Below are 21,133 nucleotides of genomic sequence, written 5' to 3' on the forward strand. Positions count from 1 at the left end.
GAGCCGCTGCCTTCGGCTCGGGTCATGATCTCAGAGTCCTGGGATCGAGCCCCACATCGGGCTCTCTGCTCAGCAGGGAGCCTGCTTCCTCCTCTCTCTCTGCCTGCCTCTCTGCCTACTTGCAATCTCTGTCAAATAAATAAATAAAATCTTTAAAAAAATAAAAAAAAAAAAGAGGCCACAAAGTCAAGGAGAAGAGGAGAAAGAGTAAAAGTGATATATGTGGGGTGCCTTGATTTAGAGCCCTGAGATTTAGGAGGAGCTGGGACAGGGCTGAGGAGGGCTTGTTCTGGAGCCTGGGCTGAAGCCTTCAGGCTCAAGGGTCTTAAGGAGTAGCCCTTGGTGGAGGAGAGCTGGAGGAAGGGACGGCCTTGTGATAAGGAGTGTCAGGTTTCACACTCACATCCTTACCTGATGGTTCTTCAGACATTGCCTGGAAGCTGCTTTAGGTCTTTGTAATCAGTTTACTAACTGGCTGAGTGAGTTTAGTTGTTAGTCAGTAACGAAGAAGGCAAAGGTCAGGACCAGCTGTCAGGATTGTGACCTGGCCTGGTTAATTACCTGAACCAAATAGTCTTTGCAGTGTACTGGGCAGAAGGGGAATTGGGATGATGTATCAGAAAATAGAAAATCAGTTGGGAAGAGGATTTGGCAAGCCGTCTTAATTTCCTCATGCTATAACCATCCTGTGAAAGTAGCACTAATGTTTTCAGAACCAGACCCGTGCCATTGGGGTTATCTCTGGTTTATGCAAATTGCTTTGCAGGTCCTGAAGTCCTGCGGACCAAAGGTAATTGTCGTTTTTAGGTACAGACTCCTGGGGCAAAAGATTCTGCACACAGCGTTTTGGATCATCTTTGCTTCCTGTCCAGGGACTGGTTTTTACTGTCTGTCAGGGACCTGGGACCTGCTCCCCTACCAGACTGAGTTGAGAAATGAATGTAGGTAGTGTTCGGGTTAGTGAAAAACTCGGCTTCCAGAGCTCAAAGGACTGCCTGGATGGTGGTTGTCTTTGCAACCAGGAAGGTAACTTCCGAGTTTGGGTGGGAATTGTTAAAAACCAATGTGGATGCCCCGCCCTATAGCAGACATTTATAGCTTTGGGATAGCTTATCATACAAAAAACTGTATTTGCCAAGGTACTAAAGGAGGAGTCTGTTTTTATGTTACTGGTTATTTCACTGGAAGATGGGTTACAACTTTCTTTGGAGGCAGTGCCTGTGATTTGGAGGTAGTGGCTGTGAAATGTTACTTGTAGGATTAACAGGAAAACTGTCAAGGTGGAGAGTAGCCCATCGTAAGGGAGGTCTGTTTACGGTGGATACTTGGGAAGTACTGCATTGGGTACGAGGTTTTAAATTGTTCTTTAAAGTCCGATGTGGTCACGTGAACCCTCAGCCCAACTTGAGGAGCGCCCACACGGCCGGAGCATGGCGGGGCTCCGTGTGACTTGTGCACAAGTGTGCTTACTGAGTTAATGTGTACGCGGGAAACCGCCTCCTGTGCCAAGGGTTGTATTAACCACCTGGCTTCTCAGACTGGTCACTCTCCCTCTTCAGCTCCCCTGGATCCAGGACCTCAGCAGCCATGTCGAAGCCTCACAGTGATGTCGGCACGGCCTTCATCCAGACCCAGCAGCTGCACGCAGCCATGGCTGACACGTTCTTGGAACACATGTGCCGTCTGGACATCGATTCACCACCCATCACGGCCCGGAACACTGGCATCATCTGTACCATCGGTGAGCGGTTTGTGCCCCCGCAAAACAAGGGCTTCATAGGGCCATGATCTTTTCTTTCCAGAAGAGACACACATGGTAAACCTGGGTGCTGAGCGAGACGCTGCACAGGGTCTTGTGGGGACTAGGGTCCTAGGAAGTTGTGGTAAGGAATTTGCATGCTCTGTGTTTGCTGCTAAAGGCAGAATTTTGATGGTGTCTTCCTTAGCACATCTTCTAGGAGCATCTCAGAAATCTAGGGAAGAGCTTTTCAACATGCTCTGTGCAACCAAGATTCTGTGGTGGGAAAACTGGCTAGGCTTCGGGGGGAGAGTAGAGAGGGTTGGCGGAGTCTCATTTAGGCTTTCCTTGTTAGATAGGAGCATGTAGGATTTGATTGGAATAGGAGAAATGTCCCCTTAAATCAAGAAAGTGAACAAAACACAGTAACAACCTTTATCTGCTTTTGAAAGAACCTTGAGCAATTTGTAGGAGGAAAATTCAGGGGAAAAGACTATCAAGGGCTCTTCAAACTTAAAGGTGTTATTTCTCCTTTGAATAATTAACACTTTGGCTTTAAAATTTTTTTTTTCACTAGGCCCAGCTTCCCGATCGGTTGAGATGCTGAAGGAGATGATTAAGTCTGGAATGAATGTGGCTCGTCTGAACTTCTCTCATGGAACCCATGAGGTGAGCCTCAGCTAGACGGTTTGGCCCCTGGGGCAGCGTGCAGGAAATTGGGTGCCAGTGCTCTGTTCATTTAGCCACACAGAATCAGGCAAGAAAGCATCTGGGGTTTAGAGCTAGTGCAGAGATCATCTTCACTGGCCTGTCCCTGCTGTCCTTCCCCCATCTCCTGCTATCCTACTTGGCCAAGTCTCCTTACACGGAGACAACCTCGTTGGTTATTGGCCATGGTTTTCCCACACACCTGTGGTGACAAAAGTTGCCAGGGTTGCGACATTGGCTGGCTCAGGCAGCAGAGCATGCAACTCTTGATCTCGGGTGGGGGTTCAGGCCCGCGTTGGGTGTAGAGATTGCTGGGAAAATAAAGAAACTTAGAAAAGAGTGGAAGGGTCTTCTGGAGAACGGCGTGTAAGCTATTAGGTACCATGGCCACAGTGCTTAACACCACCTACCCCTGGGTCTCTGTAACAGTTCCTGTTGCAGAGGTGAACCAAAAGGTCATCCTGCAGACAGATTTCTGGCCTAGTTTAGACCCAAGATAACTGAGCAGGTCCAGGAGAGGGGTTTCTACCACTGCGAGTTAAGTGGTGAGTCTCCGTACCGACACTCCAGCACAGAATACCCTGTTTGCTCAATGCTGTGTGGCTGGCCTGTCTCTTCCCAGGGGTTCCCAGGTGCATTGAAATAAAGTCCGCACGCTTCTCCGGCAGCCCGGGAGGAGTGTGTCTGCTGAGGCTGTGTAGGACCTGACTTGCGCTGTGGGCGGAGGACTTGTCCAGGGACCAGGTGGCAACTCCTGGGACATGCTCTGTCCCCACTCCTGTTTCCAAACTTATATTGAGGGAGGAATGGAGGTTCCCTGAGGGACAGTTCCTTTTAAACTCTTTGGGCTGCATCATAAGCCATGGGATTTCATACTGGCGTTGATACAGAAGAAATGAATGAGCATGACTTTCCCCTCTCTTGACTTCTGCTACTTCCTGTTTGGAATAAAAAAAACGCTACCCTGTAAAGACTAGTGGTTAGGGGTTGCCCTTTGGCATTTGGAAACTGGTGTTCAGTTTAGACTAAAAATAAAGCCTCACGAAGTACAGTCCAAGAAGTGAATTTCTCCTTCCGGAAATGTGAGACTCGTGGGTTCCCTAACCTGGTGTTTCATAAATAGCCTATGTCCTGGCAGGCCTCCGGCCTCCAAATGTCATGAGGGCCTGACCCAAGTTTAGAGGAGCTGTGCTCAGCCAGAGCTTCAGGCACCTTAAGACACGTCTGTGCTGACATTCTGTAATTTTCCAAAGTCGGGGTCCTTGTCAGGAGTCACCAGGAATTTTTGCAAGTGTTAGCTTAGCCCAAAGAGGGAGCTAAAGATACCAGTGGTACCATTGATCCCTGCTGCTGTACCGTGCCAGGGTCTCCTATGTGCAGCAGAAGCAGCAGAAATAGATTTTAAGAAGTTGAACTTTAACTAGGCTTGTGGGCCTCTTCCATCCAATCCAGTAAATTTAACACCGCCACAGCTCCAAAACAGCAAGGCCATGGGATGTCTGCTGCACTTGCCGGAGGGGGGGCTGGCCCAGAGATTTGGGTGTTTGTTTATTTTCCCTTTTTAGTCTTTATTTATTCTATATATTTTTTATTAACATAGAGTGTATTGATTTGGGTGTTTTTAGACTACAGGAGGCATTTGGAGATAATCTCTGCTTCAATTCTTATTCCCAGAATCGAATTGGGATTTAAAAACAAAACACACACACACACCCAGGTCCTTGTTGCAGGTGTGAAGTTTTTGACCAGGATACAGTTGTCTCTGGGATCAGGGCTTTGGAAACACATCTGAAATAGTTCTCATACTGCATCATGTAACGTAAACAGTTTGACCGCATGTCGGGGCTCTTCATAGGCTCCTTGGACTAGTGGCTGCACCAGGCTTTCCCAGCTCTTGACAATTTTTAAATACCTTCTAAACAGCATTGAAGTTACTTTCTCTCCCTGACTCTGTCAGAGGGACGTGTACTGTCTGCATCTGATCTCTCCTGCCAGCTTTGCCCACTGTGGTATCCCTAGCCCCGTCTGCCAGTTCAGATGCGCACGATGTGTTCTTCCTGAACATGTGGTCCCAGAGATACTGACTTTGAGACAACCTAGATTGAGAACTTTCCACAAGGACGGTATTGATTGATGGACTTCCTTACCACTTGGTCACATCCAGAGGAACCACGCCATAGTGGGAGACTGTAGCACCAGCACACCTTCTGGAAATGTACCCAGAGATGCCAGGATAGAGGATTTGAGTAGTGTAAGACCTAATATTCTCATCGATATGTGTACAGTAGATGACTTTATGGCCTCCAAGAACAAAAACATATGCTTATGATTATACAGTTTATTAGGCCACCAAAACCCCTCAAGTTCCATAAAATGAAAATTACAGAGACTCACTCATATTCTCAGGCATATATTTTTCTTCTAATTTTTTTTTTTTAATTTTTTTAATTTATTTATTTGACAGAGAGAGATCACAAGTAGGCAGAGAGGCAGGCAGAGAGGAGGAAGTAGGCTCACTGCTGAGCAGAGAGCCCGATGCGGGGCTCGATCCCAGGACCCTGAGATCATGACCCGAGCCAAAGGCAGAGGCTTAACCCACTGAGCCACCCAGGTGCCCCTAATTTTTTTTTTTAATGGAAATTTTAAGTTTAACAGTAATCAAGAAGACTTAGAGGGGCATGGGCATCTGGGCGGCTCATTTGGTTAAGCATCTGGCTCTTGATTCTGGCTCTGGTCATGATCTCAGGGTCCTGCTGAGTGTGCAGTCTGCTTAGGATTCTCTCTCTCCCTTCCCCTCTGTCCCACCCCACGCCCCAAAAAGAGAAAAAGGAAAAAAGAAAACTTACAGACTTAAATGTACTTAGCAGAAAGCAAAAGTCTTAATGAAAGTAAGTGAAATACTTAACTCAAACACTAGGGACCAAATAATCTAAACGGGATGAAGGAAAAGCATAACTTGATGAAATAGAAAATAAATTTGACAAACTAAAAACCCCTGTAAAACAGAAACTTCCAGGAAAGCCTGGTCAAGAATGAGGAGGCACAAAATAAAGAGACGGAAAAGGGAGTATTTCCCATACATTTGAAGAGTGTTTGAAAGTCATAAAAAGACTTACACTTTAATTTCTAGAGGTTGAGATGAAATTGACTATCTTCCAAGAAAAGGTAATGTCTAAGAAGTGGAAAGTATAAATAGATTAACAGCTTGAAGAAATTGAAAAGGTGACTGTAGGCTCTAGCTCTGTTCAGACTACTGGCCTTGAGGACTTGGATGGCTTAGTTCTGTCTCCCCTTGAAGGAGCGGTTACATCTCTGTCATGCTGTTTCAGAGCCACGTGTATAGAAATCTTTCAAGTATGTTCTTTGAAGCCAACACACCCTGAGAGTAGGATGAGACAAGGACAGTAGCCTAACCAGGCCGGTTAGCATGCAGGCTCTGTCTCACTTAGAAGGAGACAGCAAAGGTAAAATTCAGCAGCCCACGTCCAGCCATCTACTGAAAGAATTTTCCTGCCCTATGCCCACATAAATTTTATTCAAGAACACGAAATCCATACTGGGATGAAACTGAGTGGTCAGTAGGAGATGATGGTGACACTAAAGGCTCACATCTGTTCTAAGGACTTCCATCAGCTCTGAGGAAAGGGCATTTGACAACATGAAACACCCATTCCTTCAAGAAAAAAATTATCTCCATGTTTTATTCTATGCTGTCCTTTCTGTGAGCCAGCAACAGAAAGAAATATTCGTAACTCAGAGTACAGACCTCTGCCCCCAGAAAACAAGCCAGCAATCTTCATTAAAGACTGTAATTAGAAGAAAGATTCTCAGACCCAAGCCTCACGCAGCACCGTCCTTGGAGCTCGGACTCTGGTTCCAGCTCCCCTCCAGCTGCCTCGCAGGTGCTGGTCTCCTGGACCAGCTGAAGGACAAGGCTCACAGGTGCTGACCTCCGTGCCTCTGATCAGCAGCGTCCTGTTGGTTCCCCGAAGAACTCTTAACGTCTTGGCTTTGAGTCCCATTTTTATTCAGATCGTAGTGGCAACTGAGAAAAGAGCAACGACTTAGGAAAAAGATGGAGGTCAGAGTTGTTGGTTTGAAGAGAGGCCATCCTTAGTCTCCCTGGGCCACTCCAGAATGTGATTGTGAAAACCAGGTCTGCGGGACCTTAGCAGTGGCTTGTTTAGCTTGGGCCATCGTGAGCTTAAGTAAATAACTCTGGAGTTTGAATTGTCGTCGGGATCAATAGAGGAAAAGCTCAGAATTGCCAAATCTATCAGAGTCTGACCCTGATTGCCAGACCAGTGTGACCCACACCCGGGGCAAGGTCTCTACTCCAGTAGTCCACTGTATTTGCCGAGGGAATATAATGGGTCCCAGGGAACATAAGGAGGACAAGCTTCTTTCATGTTGAGCCGTGTTGACGCCATCCCTATAATGGCTTTTGGTGGCAGCATTCTAAAGTTTCTAAGATTGGCCCTTGAGTGAGTGAGTGTTGTGGAAGAAGGGGGTGGAAGCCTAGGAGACCGACACGAGCAGGTAGAGGGGGAATGGCTGAGCCTGACACGAGATGCGGAAGGTGGTCTAGAACATCACAGGCCTTTCCTGAGTGATCCGCCTCAGCTCTAGCGCTGGGTCCTCGTGTGGGAGCACCCGTTCCAGATTCCTTCTTTCCCCCTAGTACCACGCAGAGACCATCAAGAACGTGCGTGCAGCCACGGAAAGCTTTGCTTCCGACCCCATTCTCTACCGGCCGGTTGCCGTCGCCCTGGACACCAAGGGACCGGAGATCCGAACGGGGCTCATCAAGGGCGTGAGTATCATGGGGAGCAGCGAGAGGGAGGGCGCAGGAGGGTGCAGGCTCCAGAGAGCCAGCCTCTGCAGTCTGCCCAGCTCAGGCGCTCCTCGGAGTTCAGATCCTAGACGGGAGAGTCCTGTTCATCACTGTCAGAAAGGCTGATTTGGCGTATTTGGCTTAACACATAGAGAGACGCTCTTTTTACTCTAAAAACCTGTTTCCAAGTCTCTGTCCTTCACCCCCACCCCCCCATCGTTTACATAGTGGGACTAAAACATTGTAGGTTTTCCTTGGGTGACTTCTTTGAGGTAAAATTGAGAACACCATCAGTGATTCCCAGAGCCAGAAGCTTTCTTGTCACTTCTGGCGGAGATACGAGCATGGTTCCCTGGGAGGAAGAGCTTTTCTGTGGGCTCGCAGCTTACACTCTGGTCTGTAGAGCGGCACTGCGGAGGTGGAGCTGAAGAAAGGGGCCACGCTCAAGATCACCCTGGACAATGCCTACATGGAAAAGTGCGACGAGAACATTCTGTGGCTGGACTACAAGAACATCTGCAAGGTGGTGGAAGTGGGCAGCAAGATCTACGTGGACGACGGGCTTATCTCTCTGCAGGTGAAGCAGAAAGGTAGGTACAGGAGGCGGCACCTCATGCTCTGGAACCATCTTTAAACGTCCCCTGACCCAAGGACGGTGGGAAGTTTGGCTGACAGCAAGGTGCACTCTGTTTGTTCTCAGGAATTCCTTTTATAATTCCTTGTGCTTTAAAACACACTTCAGTCCAACTTCACTGCCCGCTCAGGGAGCATCTGAAATTTTTACCCATCCTCACTGTTTCTGCTTTTATGCTTTCCTCCCTGGGAATGACAGCTAATATTTAAGAGTCAGGTACTATGCTAAGCATTTTACATGGTAACTCATTTAAATTTTAAAACAACCCTCCTGAGCAGTTATTATCCCAATTTGACAGACAGATGGGGAAACAGGCACAGACGGGTTAGTCGACTTGGCCAAGATTATACAGGTAGTGAGTTGGGATCTGAATTCTGAACATACCCCCCCCCACAAATCCCCAATTTCACGCAGGTGCTGACTTCCTGCTGACAGAGGTGGAGAACGGTGGCTCCTTGGGAAGCAAGAAGGGTGTGAACCTCCCTGGGGCCGCTGTGGACCTGCCTGCTGTGTCGGAAAAGGACGTCCAGGATCTGAAATTTGGGGTAGAGCAGGATGTAGATATGGTGTTTGCATCTTTCATCCGCAAGGCATCTGACGTCCACGAAGTCAGGAAGGTCCTGGGAGAGAAAGGGAAGAACATCAAGATAATCAGCAAAATTGAGAATCACGAGGGAGTTCGGAGGTGAGTGCCCCTCTCTGTCCCCTGCCTCCCTCAGCCCCAGCCTCGCTTTGTAAAAAGCAGACCATATCCCATGAATACCCAGGTCCTAGACCTGGCGACCTGCCCATCCGAATACAGACTCTCTAGCTGAGGCCAGACCTACTCAGTCCAAACACCTGAAGAAGGGGAGCGGATGGTTATTGGTATTCGTATTTATTTATTTACTTGGTTTTATTTTTGTTTTAAAGTTTGTTTAAATAATCTCTACACCCGATGTGGGGCTCGAATCCGCAACCCTGAGATCAAGAGTTGCACGTTCTTCTGACTTAGCCAGCCAGGGGCCCCAAGCCATTGGTATTAAGGGGAAAAAAAGGTGTATATCTTCCCATAGACTCCGGGACCAGTGTTGGAGGGGGACAGGGTCCGTGCTCACAGGGTTAGAGGCCATCATGCTGTCCTTCTGATCAGAAGCGCTGCTTTGCTGGAATAAAGGGACCTTTCCCCTCATCCTCCACCTCTGCCACCATTTTTCCCAATGGCGGGAAGATGGCAGGCTCTTAAGAAGGGCCTCTTTTTTGGCCCCTCACCTGGGAGATCTGTGGAAGCTCCTGGTGTCCTTGTCTTCACGTAGGAAGCAGCTGGCCTGATGCGTGGGCTGGCTCTGGCACATCATCTGCTTTCTGGAGGAAAGCGCATGCCTCCTCCGGTGTGCCTGGGCCCGGCTCCACGTCACCACCTCCCCAGTATCCCCAGATAGAGCCAGTGAGTACGCCAGCTTGGTGACATCTGTTCCTATTGGGCTCCCTACTAGGAATATAAGTCAGCACAGCTAAAACCCTAGATCTGCTTGTGTGGATTAGGTGTGTACTTGGGGAGGGCGAGAGGACTGGCCCTACCCACTGTTTGACCTTGCCGTGCTTAGCTCTGTGTAGATGTCCTTTGTACCAGGCAACACGGAGTCCTCTTTGCCGTCCTGATAAACTGTGGGTTATGCTAGCTGACCTTGGCCGCAGGCCAGGCAAAGCCACACATCTTCTTGCCTTCAGCAGGTGGGAGGGGGCTGCCTCAGGGAGCAGCCCTCAAGTATCTTTGGCTGGAAGGTCACGGACCTTTGTGTCAGGAGTAGTCAGCTGGCCTCGTGTTCTTCTTTCTGCCTGGGAAGTGCTGGCTGGAGTGCCGGTGGTAGAGAGATGCCCTTAGAGGGGCCTCAGGAGATGCAGGTGGAAAGGAAACAAACCCGTGGGGCTTTGGAAGAAACCTTGTCCTCTCCCCGGCGGAACGGTTAGCCTGCCTTGGGAGACAAAGGTAGCTCGGACACTCTGTCACCTCTGTACACCCAGGGTGAGGTCATGGACAGCTTTCCCAGTGAAGGGCTGCTGAGTCCAAGAACGTAGGAGAACCTCCTGAGCCTCACTGTACTTGTGGCCTTGTTCCATAGAGTCTCTCTCCCTTCCTACCCCCTCTGGCAGGTTTGATGAGATCCTGGAAGCCAGCGATGGCATCATGGTGGCTCGTGGTGATCTAGGCATTGAGATTCCTGCAGAGAAGGTCTTCCTTGCTCAGAAGATGATGATCGGGCGGTGCAACCGCGCCGGAAAGCCCGTCATCTGTGCGACGCAGGCATGTACCTCTCTTCATGCTCACACGCTTGCGGGGGGCGTGGGGTGGTGCTGCCTCATCTCTTCTCAGGATCCCGCCCCCCCCACCTCTCACACACACACCAGGGAGTCAATGTGTAGTCCTTCCTCTCTGAAGGCCGCACCGGCCACGTCTCACTGTGCTCTGTGTCCTCCCAGATGCTGGAGAGCATGATCAAGAAGCCCCGTCCCACCCGGGCTGAGGGCAGTGATGTGGCCAATGCGGTCTTGGATGGAGCTGACTGCATCATGCTGTCCGGAGAGACAGCCAAAGGGGACTACCCGCTCGAGGCGGTGCGCATGCAGCACCTGGTGAGTTCTCCAGGCCAAGCTGGGCCAGGGCGGTCGAGAGCTCCTGTACAGAGCGGCTTTAGGCTTCTGTGCCAACCTTTTGTGATCCTCTGAGTCACAACAGGAGTGAGGACGTGTGTCCTGGGGGAGAGGGGTGTCTTGGTTTTTTTTTTCCTTCTGCCTTCCCTGCCCACACGCCCTCTCCTGTTCCCTCCTGTTTTGGAGGCGTCCTTCTCCTCCATCTGTCCTCAGACAGTTCACTTCCAGTGTCGAGACTGTGAATCTGCCCCTTTCTCTGGACAGCCCAGAGGACCCAGGTGCCTCTGTCCTGTTCTGGGAAAAGCCCTGGGCTCCTCCCAGCCCACCTGTCCAGCTTCCACTTGGGTCCTCACCTGTCCCGTATTAGGTGCCTCCACTGGGGGCCCCTGGCCTGTAGCGGAGGCTGTTGGGTGCACTGAGCTGGTGTGCAGGTGACCGAGCTGGCCTTGCTGCATGGCGCCCGCAGCGGGCCCGCTTTGCTGAGCTGCTGCACTCACCTCAGGCTGAAAGGTGGGGTTTGGCGACTGACAGCAAGTCCACAAGTCGATACAGGTGGAAAGAGACCGAGCCTGCTGGTCCTGGTGTGAGAGCATCCAGAAGGGTCCTGGAGGCGACCCTTCTTCCCCCACCAGGCAGCTAGCTCTCAAGGCGCTTCAGCTTGGCCATGTCCCACTGCCTGGCTCCTTCTCAGCTCCCCAGCCCTGTCTGGTCCTGCTGTAGATGTAGTGAAGTGTTAACCTAGGGTTCAGTTACCAGGGCTCCTGAGGCCTGGGAGACAGTGCTACAAATTCACTTTCTTAAAATGGTCCAGTGTCAGTGCTTATAATGTGAGCTCAGCAAACTCGCCTCGGATCCTGAAGTGGTTTTTCTTTGACCTTCATAGTCCTTTCCCATCAGCAAAGGATCCCCATGCCCTTTGTGTGATGCCCCTCTCCTGCAGTCCCCCAGATATAAATACCCCCCTTCCCCCAAAAAAGACCTTTTCCTTTCCTCCTTCACTCTGTGTGTTAGGTTACTAGGTTGTAGATTGATGTAATCTTTGTATTCCCTGTGTGATAGATGTCACCCCAACTTCTAGAGGAGGATTATGTGATGATACAGCCTCAGTTTGAACCCAGATCTGCTGGCTTCAGAGCCAGTATTCTCCAGTAACAGAGGGCTTTGTCCAGCTGGAGATGAGGTCGGGTCTCCAGCAGGGACCTGTACTGGGCTCAGAGAATAAGAATCATGCTCTGGCCTCTTGAGCTCCTGTTGTTTTTCCATATCCCAGTCTTTGACACCTTAGAGAGAACCAAGGGCTTGGATGGCCCTGCTCAGAAGATAAGTGATGGGCTCTGGGCTAGGCAGTGCAGGCCTCTCCTTTCCACACCCCCAGTTAACACTGGCCGAGAGCTTCTCTTAACCATCCACTGCTTTCTCTTGTATCTGAGGCCATTAACCACCCATAACTAGGGGCTAGTAATCTCAGGTATGGTTCTGTTTCCTGTTCACGTCTCTTGTCCTTTGAACTGCATGCCATCCTTTCTTAGAGAAAAAAAACCTTTAACCTAGTAAATCCTGTCATGTACTTGCTTCTACTGTCAAGTTAATGAGATGTTCTGATTCTCCCCACACCCCTCATTCTCTAAGATGCTGGTGATTGCGTTACAGTCCTCTGAAGCTTACATTGTCTTTCCGATTCTTGATGCTCTCTGAGCAGGTGGTCTGTGAATAACTGAATGGCTTTCTTATGACTGTGATAATCCTTAAATTTTAATCCAGTGTCCTATTGCGCTCACCTGTGTGCTTCCACAGGCATCTGTCCCTTCACATGGCTGTTCCACGTGCCCCTCACCAGTCTGCCATTTTCCCCACCTTTGTGCTTGGACCACGGTGAAGCTGCGTGGCTTTGGCTCCATCTGACCCCAGCTTTCTGGCGCTACTCAGCGCCTTCCCACGGCCGGCCACTGGAAGGGCTCGCAGCAGCCCCGTGCCTGGAAGCCAGGCGCCCAGCTCTGCGGTAACCAAACAGCCATGTGAGGAGGGAGGGCCTGTTCCTTCCTGTGAGCTGTGTCATGAGGCAGCATGGTCAGGTCCTGCCAGGGAGTGGTGTGGGGCCCAGCCTGGGCATGTTTCTGTGCCGAGTGCTGGAGCTTGCCGCCATGTTGTCTCCCTGTGCCCCTGCCCCCAACCAAAAACCCCTTCCCAAAGGGAAGAACCAGTTTTCCCTCTGTGGGAGGGCAGCAGCAATCAGTCGATGCTGGTAATTCTCCACCCATCCCTGAGCCTGGGGCTTCCATCATGCTGCCTCTTTGCATCTGCATGAAGGACAGATTTAGCCAATTAACCCAAGTTCACCTTCCTCTGATTAATTCCCCATTCTGTCTTTCCGTGTGTTGTCTCTCGTTTTCTCCCTCCTCCTTCCCTCTTCTTGCCTCTCCTCCCCCCTCTAAACCTTACAGATAGCTCGTGAGGCTGAGGCAGCCATGTTCCACCGCAAGCTGTTTGAAGAACTTGTGCGAGGCTCGAGCCACTCCACAGACCTCATGGAAGCCATGGCCATGGGCAGCGTGGAGGCTTCTTATAAGTGTTTAGCAGCAGCTTTGATAGTTCTGACGGAGTCTGGCAGGTAGGGCCCTAAGGGCAGGTAACTCCGCAGGATACCAGCCTCTTGTTCCAGCTGATCTAGAAGACAGCTAGGGCCCTGCCTCTGGGGCCTGGGCTCCGGTCCTCTTCTCTGCAGGAAGCCAGCCAGGGAGGTCAGGGCAGGGCAGGACCAAAAGGGCCCTCAGCTCGGTAGGCGCAGTGGATGGCACAGGCCGCTGGTGAGGGACTCGTTCCTGTGAGCCTTGATCTTGCTCAGCTCAGCCCCTCCACTGGTTGGCCTCTTGGCCTCACATGCAGGGCCACGTTCCTCACCAGCTGTCTGTGCGACTCTTCCCTCCCTCTTCCGTGTGACGCAGCTCTGACAAAGCTCTGTCCCCCTCTTGTCCCTCTGGACGGATATTGCTCCCCTAGATTGCCCGTGAGGCAGAGGCCGCCATCTACCACTTGCAATTATTTGAGGAACTCCGCCGCCTGGCGCCCATTACCAGCGACCCCACAGAAGCTGCCGCCGTGGGCGCCGTGGAGGCCTCCTTCAAGTGCTGCAGTGGGGCCATAATCGTCCTCACCAAGTCCGGCAGGTAGGAGGTGGCAGCGGCTCCCAGGGGATGCCCTGCTCTGGGGCACCTTCCGTGGGCGTCCTGAAAGCAGTGCATTGAACGGGGCTCAGAGGGCCCTGAGCCCAGGTAAGACCCCTTGGCCTGCCACCTGGGCCCGAAGGACTCCAGGCAGCACTCCCAAGTGGTGTTGGAGCATTTGCATCCAAAGCGAGTTTACAGCCTCGAGATAAGCCAGAGACTTAGTTACAGAACTACATACAGATAAACCCACTACAATGCTTGTTTGATCACTTATAAGCCAATCTTTTAAAAAAGTTGAAGGTGGCCAGTTTTGTTCCTTTCAGCTACCATGTGTTCTTTAAAAGTTCTGTTCAGAAAATTCGTGCTGTTTCCCAACGTGCTGTTTGGTTGGTGCATCTGTCCCTGTCTGTCTTTGGGCCCCAAAGGCAAGTGGGTTCAGGACCAGGAAAGGTCACCACATTGTCTCGCTGGCACTCTGGTGCCGTGCCAAGCCGAGGCCTGTGCTTGGCCTTGGACCTGGGATCGCTTCCTCGTCCGGTCATGGAGTTAGCCTCTGTCACTGCCCCCGTCTGGGAGTGTGCTCCTCATCCCTGCGCCCAGGGCCACGAGGGACTCCTGGAAGGGAAGGGTGGAGGGGGTCAGGCCGGCTGCCCCCATGCTCCAGGGTTGCTGTGCACCAAGGAGCGGCAGGTGGGGCAGCCTGTAGAACTAGGGCATGAGGTCTATGCACATTCCTCAGCAGAGGGCTCGGGATAGACAGCTCCCGCCATCAGGGCTGACCTTTGTGGAAAGGTCCAGCCTTTGCTGGTCGACTATTTTTAGCTCCAGTCTTCTGGGATTTCACTCTCACAAGTCCCGACTTCAGCAGTTGCTTCCCTCTGAAAGCCTTGTATGGGGCCAGGCCTTTAGAGGGGCAGTCTCTGCTCTGCCATGGCTTAAGTTTCCCTGACACCTGTTGAGTGTCCTTAGAGCTTGCCTTCTGAGGCCCAGGGCATCCTGCAAGCAAGTTTCCCCAACTCCCAAGACACATCTACAACCACGAGGGTAGTGTCTGTGTGCAAGGAAGCATCTGGCACTGGGGCTCCAAGGGGCCCCCTACCCTCCAGAGGAGCCATCACAGGCAGAGAGCCTCCCACACTAACCTTCTCATCTCCCGGTCTTGCCTCCTGGGTAACACCCAGATTTCGAAGCCTTGCTCAGAAATCCTCAGGTTTGGCTCTCGAGCCCAGTTGCTGGGACTGCCTCAGGGCCAGGGCGGCCGTGTGGGCGGGGGAGAGGGCACAGCAGGAGAGGAGGCTTAGGCTACGTTCCCAGGGGGACTCCACCCTGTTCTCGCAGATATCCGGAGTCAGGTGCTATTCACATGCTGCTTGGCTTGTAGCTGTTGTTGGCAGCAAGAGGAGTGGGTGCTGGTGAGGCTGGGCAGGGCTGTATCTGCCAGCGTAGAAAAGTTCAGAGGAGGGGGTTCTGCCAACTGTAGGCCATGTCGGGTGAATGGGTGAGACTGTCCATGCTGGGTTGGTATGATCCTGGGGCCCTGGGCTGTACGAAGGGGAGGAAGGCAGGTGGGTAGCATAGTATAGGAAGAAGGGTCGTATTCTATTCCTTGGAAGGTAGAGGATGACGGGCTGCCCTGGCCGTGGAAGCATATGCTAAAATGGCCAGGGTCTCATGCTGGCAGAGTGAGTTGGATTAGAGGGTGAGCTGGTGCTGAAGGCCCTGTGGGGCATCCCGGGTGGCTCTGGAACACCATTTATTGGTCTCTTCTGCATGTCCATCATCCCATTTCAGGTCTGCTCACCAGGTGGCTAGATACCGCCCCCGTGCCCCCATCATTGCTGTGACCCGGAATCACCAGACTGCTCGCCAGGCCCACCTGTACCGTGGCATCTTCCCTGTGGTGTGTAAGGACCCAGTGCAGGAGGCCTGGGCTGAGGACGTGGACCTTCGGGTGAACTTGGCCATGAATGTTGGTGCGTGGCTGGGAGCAAGGGCTAGAGCCTGGAGGGGTGTGGGGAGGGTGCTTGAGCACTGATATCCTTAGAGTCCTCCAAAAAGGGGAATAGGCAGACCTTAGGCTGCACAAGAATCCCCACTCTCTTCCCTGGGAGTCTTCTCTGAATCCTCCTTCCCATTCCCTGAAGTTCTGGGCTGAGCTGCCAACTTCCTCTCCTCTCTCTCTTCCAGTCTGGGGGGCCCCAAACAAAAAGGATCCTGGGTAGTCAGGGGTGTCTGTTCTTGGGCATTTGCTCATTACTGAGGGTTTAAAAAAAAAAAAAAGAGCCACAACTTCTACACTGTGGGGTGTCATACACACAGATTATGTACTCATGGCCTTTGTTCCTGATAAAAGGAGGCGTCAGTGGATGTGAGAGGAAGCACTCCACCCTCTAGAGTGTAAAATGAATGATGTCCAAAGGTCCCTGGCAACTCCGCCATTCCATTGATAAGGAAGTATCTTGCCCTCCCTCATCTGTTTTGCCTGGGCTGGGAGGCTCGCGCCACCTTGTGGTGGGAAGAAGTAATGGTCTGCAGTCCTGCTTGCGTTGAACAGTCAGCTAGGTGCATACCTGCCTGGCTTGGCTTTCACTCACCAACCTTTCTTCTCTTCCTTCAGGCAAGGCTCGAGGCTTCTTCAAGAAGGGCGATGTGGTCATTGTGCTGACTGGGTGGCGCCCCGGCTCCGGCTTCACCAACACCATGCGAGTCGTGCCTGTGCCATGATGGGCCCCAGAGCCCCTCCTCCAGCCCCTGTCCCATCCCCTTCCCCCACCCCATCCATTAGGCCAGCAATGCTTGTAGTGCTCACTTGGGGTCTGTCACGTGGCGCTGGTGGGCTGGGATGCCAGGGAAGCTGAATGCCCCTGTAAAACATGACTGTTTTTTAGGACCCTGTTCGGGTGAGGTGACCCAGAGCTGGGTTGCACATCGTATTATCTCACCCAAGCAAGGGATGAAGGAAGGGTGCAGGACTGGAAGCCCTGGAGCTTAACATGGAGGGCAACAGCTCCTGCTTCTCCTCCTTTGCATACTCCATTCTGTTCCTGTAGAAAACAGATGCTCAGAGAACTCCCAATCCTGGCCTGGGGTCAAGAGACCACCAGCAAGAGTAGCAGCATAGGGCAGTGGTTCCAGTTTAAGGAGACTGGCTCGGGCCCTTACTTGCTTCTCCACTCCCCTCCGTCTCCCCCCACTTCCGCCTTGTTGTGCGTTGTGCACGTCTGTTCCTACCCTGAGCTGTTGCTGCGGGCACACTCCACCCTCCATTTTCCCCACTACTGCAGCCGCCTCCAGGCCCGTTGCTATAGAGCCTACCTGTGTGTCAATAAACAACAGCTGAAGCACCCAGTTCCTCTCTTTCCTGATGGGGGTGGGGTGAGGGGTGAAACCCACCCTCCGAGTAGAGCGAAAACGGCAAGAACCTTGCACCTCCTGGTGGTCACTTCTGTGTGGTGACCCAGGCCACCCGCCCTCCTGTCCTCTGGGGGGTACAGAGGTGCTGGGAAAACAGGAGGAGATGACTGTCTAGAGATACGTACCCCTTCAGCACCCTGAGGAGGTGGTAGCTGGGTCTGTGAGCCTCAGCTGGGACATTTTACTGGCTTATTTGGACCAAAGAGGAGAGGGCAAGTGACATGTCCCCTCCCTTCTGCTCTGGTGGGTTAGATCGTCACCAGATGTTCCTAGTAAGGGCACTGTAGGAGAACACCAGCTTCTGCTCAGAATATTTCTCTCTGGGCTCCCTTTGTGCCCCCCTGTCTGCCAGTACCCTCCCCCCTTCCATGACAAAACAGGGCCAAGGGGTTCAGAGGTGTAGGAAGGGAACGGAATCTGGCTTGCACCTTACTTCTCCGGACCCCTCAAGAATCAAGCCCTACCTGGTGGGAGGAGGCACAGGTCTTGAAGGTCGGGTGGGCTCCAGGAATATAGGGCTTTGGCCTCATTCTCAAGGCCCAGCATATTGTCTCATCGGGCCACTCAGCTTTTTTGGCCATCAGTCCCTCCTCAGGACCCAACTTGGAAAAATGCGCAAAAGCATTCCGCCTCCTGGGCTGTCCAACTTCCCGACTATCCTGTTTAAAATGTCCTGGTGTTCCCTAACTCCTGTCCTGTTGGTGCTGTGGGGAGAAGCTGAAACCTACCCTGGAGCTCAGAGTCAGGAGGCTTTGTCCTGGTCTCTAGTTTTCTTTGCAGATTTCATAGCTGTCTTTAGTTACTCTGCTTGGATAGAAAAGTCACCATTTACTGCAGCTTTCCTTGTTACCATCAAATAAAAAAAATAAAATCTTGACCATCTACATGGTTCTCTGTTGGGCGTGCACCTTTAACCCATAAGGGCACTTCAACGTTGTGTGCTTCAAACTGGAAGTTACATTACATGGAGAGAGAAGTACATGTGTGTGATTACTTTTACCATGTTAAGTTAGTTTTTGATGGGTTAGCAAGATTTAATAACCCATCATTTTGTGTGTATCATGGATGTGGGAGTGTATTTCAAGAATCAGTGATCAGTGATTTTTTTTTTTTTAATTGTAAAAACTGTGTTAATCCTACAAAAAAAGTGTGTTTCGTGGGGGGAGGTGGCAGCGGAGATGGGGACCATAGCACAGGCCTCTGAACTGGGGTCCAACAGAGTTCTAAAGGAGGGTTTGCAGCTTGGGGTGGGGGTGGGAGGTTCTGGGTGAAGACAGAGGAGGGGGGGAGGGGGCCCTTCCTGGGAGGTCCGTGTCCACCGGGGTTAGAGGTGGGTCAGGGGCAGGGGGGAGCCCGACAGGGGAGGGTTATACGGAGTGGGAGATCCTGGGGGGAGGTAGGGGCTATAGTGGGGGAGCAGCTGTCCCTGGAGCCGGGGGAGAACCGGTTGCTGCAGTTGGCTGTGGTAGGGCTGAGGAGGAAGAACCTGGAGGGGACCCGAGCTATCTGCTGGGAGGGGCAGGAGGTGAAGTCCCAGGCCCGGGCCACCCGGACTTGCGGGTCTGGAGGTACTGGTAGAATCTGCGCAGAGCTCGGGACAGAGAAGTGGAGGAGGAACGGCCAATGGGCGGGGCCCGTCCCGCGCGAACGGCCAGTGGGCGGGGCCTGTTCCGCGCGAGCAGCCAATGGGCGGGCTGGGGCGGAGGCGGGCCGACGGGCGCCGGGTCTGGCCGCGCGGTGCCCGGCGCTTGTTGAAGGCGCGGCGATGACCGCTCTGAGCCGGGGCGAGGCCACCGAGGCGGGCAGGTAAGGGGCTGAGGCCCGCGGGCTAGGCTCGGCGGCGGGGCGGCGGGTGGAGGATATCGGAGGCTGCCGCGAGAGGACGCTGCCCGGCGGGACGAGGCGGCCTCGGGGCGCCCTACGCCTAGGTACATTCTGACCGCGGGGCAGACACTTCCCGGCCGCCGGAGTTTGGGCTCGGCTCCAGAGCTGCGCAGCACGGGCCCGGGCTCCTCCGGGGGCTGCGAGGTGTTGGCGAGGGGGCAGATGGCCCCGCTGTAGGCGCTGGGGGATGAGAGAAGTCCGGGCAGCATCAGGATGGGCACCCTCCGTGGGACGCCTCTTACCGCGTCTCCGCCACCATCGCTATTCATTCATTCGTGTACTCATTCATTCATTCACTCACTCATTCATGCCCCAGCCAAACCGATTCCCTCGTCCTGACTGCCCTCACCCAAAGTCTGGCGCTTCCCTGCTGGCCCTCGGAGGGGTCAGCCACTTTCTTCTCCCAGCCGGGTCTGCAATTGAGTGGCCCGCGGCGGCCCAGGAGGCAGCGTGGAGCTGTCCCGGCACGACGCAGCCGCGCCCGTGCTCCAGGCCCGTCCTGATCGGGCGGGCTGGGGCCGGTCTCTCAGCCTGGAGATCTGATCCAAAGCCTCTTTGGGGGGAAGGAAAGTTCCTGCGGCTGGGAAAGGGGCAAGGAATTGGGCAGGCTGGACGTGGCGTTTCACGTGACAGCAAGAACTGTGTCCTCTGCACCTTGAGGTCTTGGGTGCTGCTGGCTGGATTATTTAGGGAAGACAGAGACAGTGAATGAAGCTGTAACAAGTTCCTACGCTTGCCCAGGTCCCAAGCCCTACAGTGTGAGCTCTGGAGGTCGGCCTGGCTCCCCTGGCCCGCTAGCACTGGGGAAGGTAGGGTGAGTGTGTGAGTCTTGTGCTCACTCTATACAGGTTCATGGAACTGGCTGAATCCTCAGGCGCTCCCTCTGCCCTGTTTTCAGAGGCTGGTGGGTCTCTACCCAGCCTCATTTGCCCTTACTTGGTTTGTCTCCCCACTCCTCATGGTTGTTTAAGGGTGCCCCATCCTTGCGGGTGTCAGGATCTTAGGGAATAAGAGAGGGCCCTGACAATCTGTGATGTCTTTACCCCATGTACACCTCTAGCTGGCTCCAAGGTTCAGCTCCTTTAAAAGATCTATAGGGTTGCAGGGAGAGTTGGCGTAGAGAGGGTGTCCCTCCCGTCCTGCAGTGAGGGCGTCAGTATGCCCTCTCCCCAGTCCTCTGATTATGTTGGCTAGAGTCCAGTCCATGCTGACAGACATGGTTTGAGGTTACATTTTGACAGGACCACGTAAGCAGTGAGCGTCTCTGGGGCAAACGGACAGGTCTAGAGGGCAAAGCTGATAGAGGCTGCCACCAAGCCTCCACCAGAGGCTGGGACCAAGATGAAGTTCTTCCTGACTTGCCTAAGTGAGAAATTTGGGAATTAGCCTAGAGGGGACAGCCTGGGCCAATCTGTGCCTTGATGTTCCAGGTTGCTTTCAAATTTCTGAACTTAGGTGAGTCCTCCCTCAAGAGCCTTAATGCAGACCAGAAAGACCTGTGTGCCAGTTCTCCCACCTACAATGACCCCCTGAGGTTGGGGTTGGCAGGACTCAGGATGGGTTTATGCCAGCCAGCCTCCCTGAAGCTCTTCCAAGTGCCTGCTTGGGGGGCTCCGCCCAGTCCTTAACCTGGTGAAGCTGTGGCTTTGCCCGGTCCCCCACCCCCCAGCAATGCCACATACCGTATTTATCGAAACAGCATGAAGAGCCTTGCTCTGGGAATCGGAAGTGAGTTCTAAGGCTCACGCTGTTCTTATTTTGCTGAGACTTGGGGAAAGTCAGGTCCCCTTTCTGGGTCTGCTTTGCCATCATCATAAGGTAAGGAAATTGGATTGTAGGCTCCCAAGGGTGTTCTCTATGATGTCATTCAGTGATTCTGTTATTTGCCTCAATTTCCCCTCAATTTCTGATGGTATTTTATTTCTTCACATAATTTCTTCTTTGCTATGACTCCCTATAGAAAGTCCATGAAATCAAGGGGTGCCCGGCTGGCTCAGTTGGTGGAGCAACATGACCCTTGATCTCATGGTCATGAGTTCAAGCCCCACAGTGGGCATAGAACTCCCTTAATGAGCACACACACACACACACACACACACACACACACAGACCCATGAAATGGAAAA

At 52.7% G+C, this 21,133-nt stretch overlaps 2 protein-coding genes across 4 annotated transcripts in view; both read left to right on the top strand.

Moving 5' to 3' along the window:
- The window catches only part of LOC111153359 (pyruvate kinase M1/2), a 27,942-nt gene extending 9,942 nt beyond the window's left edge, over positions 1-18,000 (top strand). For 2 of the 3 annotated variants that reach the window (XM_022512347.1, XM_022512345.1), the window contains exons 2-11: positions 1,560-1,741; positions 2,316-2,407; positions 7,128-7,259; positions 7,684-7,870; positions 8,329-8,599; positions 10,048-10,198; positions 10,375-10,527; positions 13,543-13,709; positions 15,501-15,682; positions 16,327-18,000. In XM_022512347.1, coding sequence (XP_022368055.1) covers positions 1,588-1,741; positions 2,316-2,407; positions 7,128-7,259; positions 7,684-7,870; positions 8,329-8,599; positions 10,048-10,198; positions 10,375-10,527; positions 13,543-13,709; positions 15,501-15,682; positions 16,327-16,433 — 1,596 coding nt within the window. In that variant the 5' untranslated portion in view covers positions 1,560-1,587 and the 3' untranslated portion in view covers positions 16,434-18,000. The remainder of the gene's footprint in view (positions 1-1,559; positions 1,742-2,315; positions 2,408-7,127; positions 7,260-7,683; positions 7,871-8,328; positions 8,600-10,047; positions 10,199-10,374; positions 10,528-13,542; positions 13,710-15,500; positions 15,683-16,326) is intronic. The other variant, XM_022512346.1, reaches the window with a different exon arrangement.
- Positions 18,001-18,837: 837 nt separating this feature from the next.
- LOC111153281 (GRAM domain containing 2A) overlaps positions 18,838-21,133 on the top strand; it is a 34,535-nt gene continuing 32,239 nt past the window's right edge. The window contains exon 1 of the mRNA XM_022512208.1: positions 18,838-18,929. Coding sequence (XP_022367916.1) covers positions 18,889-18,929 — 41 coding nt within the window. The 5' untranslated portion in view covers positions 18,838-18,888. The remainder of the gene's footprint in view (positions 18,930-21,133) is intronic.

The sequence above is a fragment of the Enhydra lutris genome, unplaced genomic scaffold (assembly GCF_002288905.1).
Source record: "Enhydra lutris kenyoni isolate GAN:26980312 unplaced genomic scaffold, ASM228890v2 scaffoldscaffold31, whole genome shotgun sequence".
Lineage (NCBI taxonomy): Eukaryota > Metazoa > Chordata > Mammalia > Carnivora > Mustelidae > Enhydra > Enhydra lutris.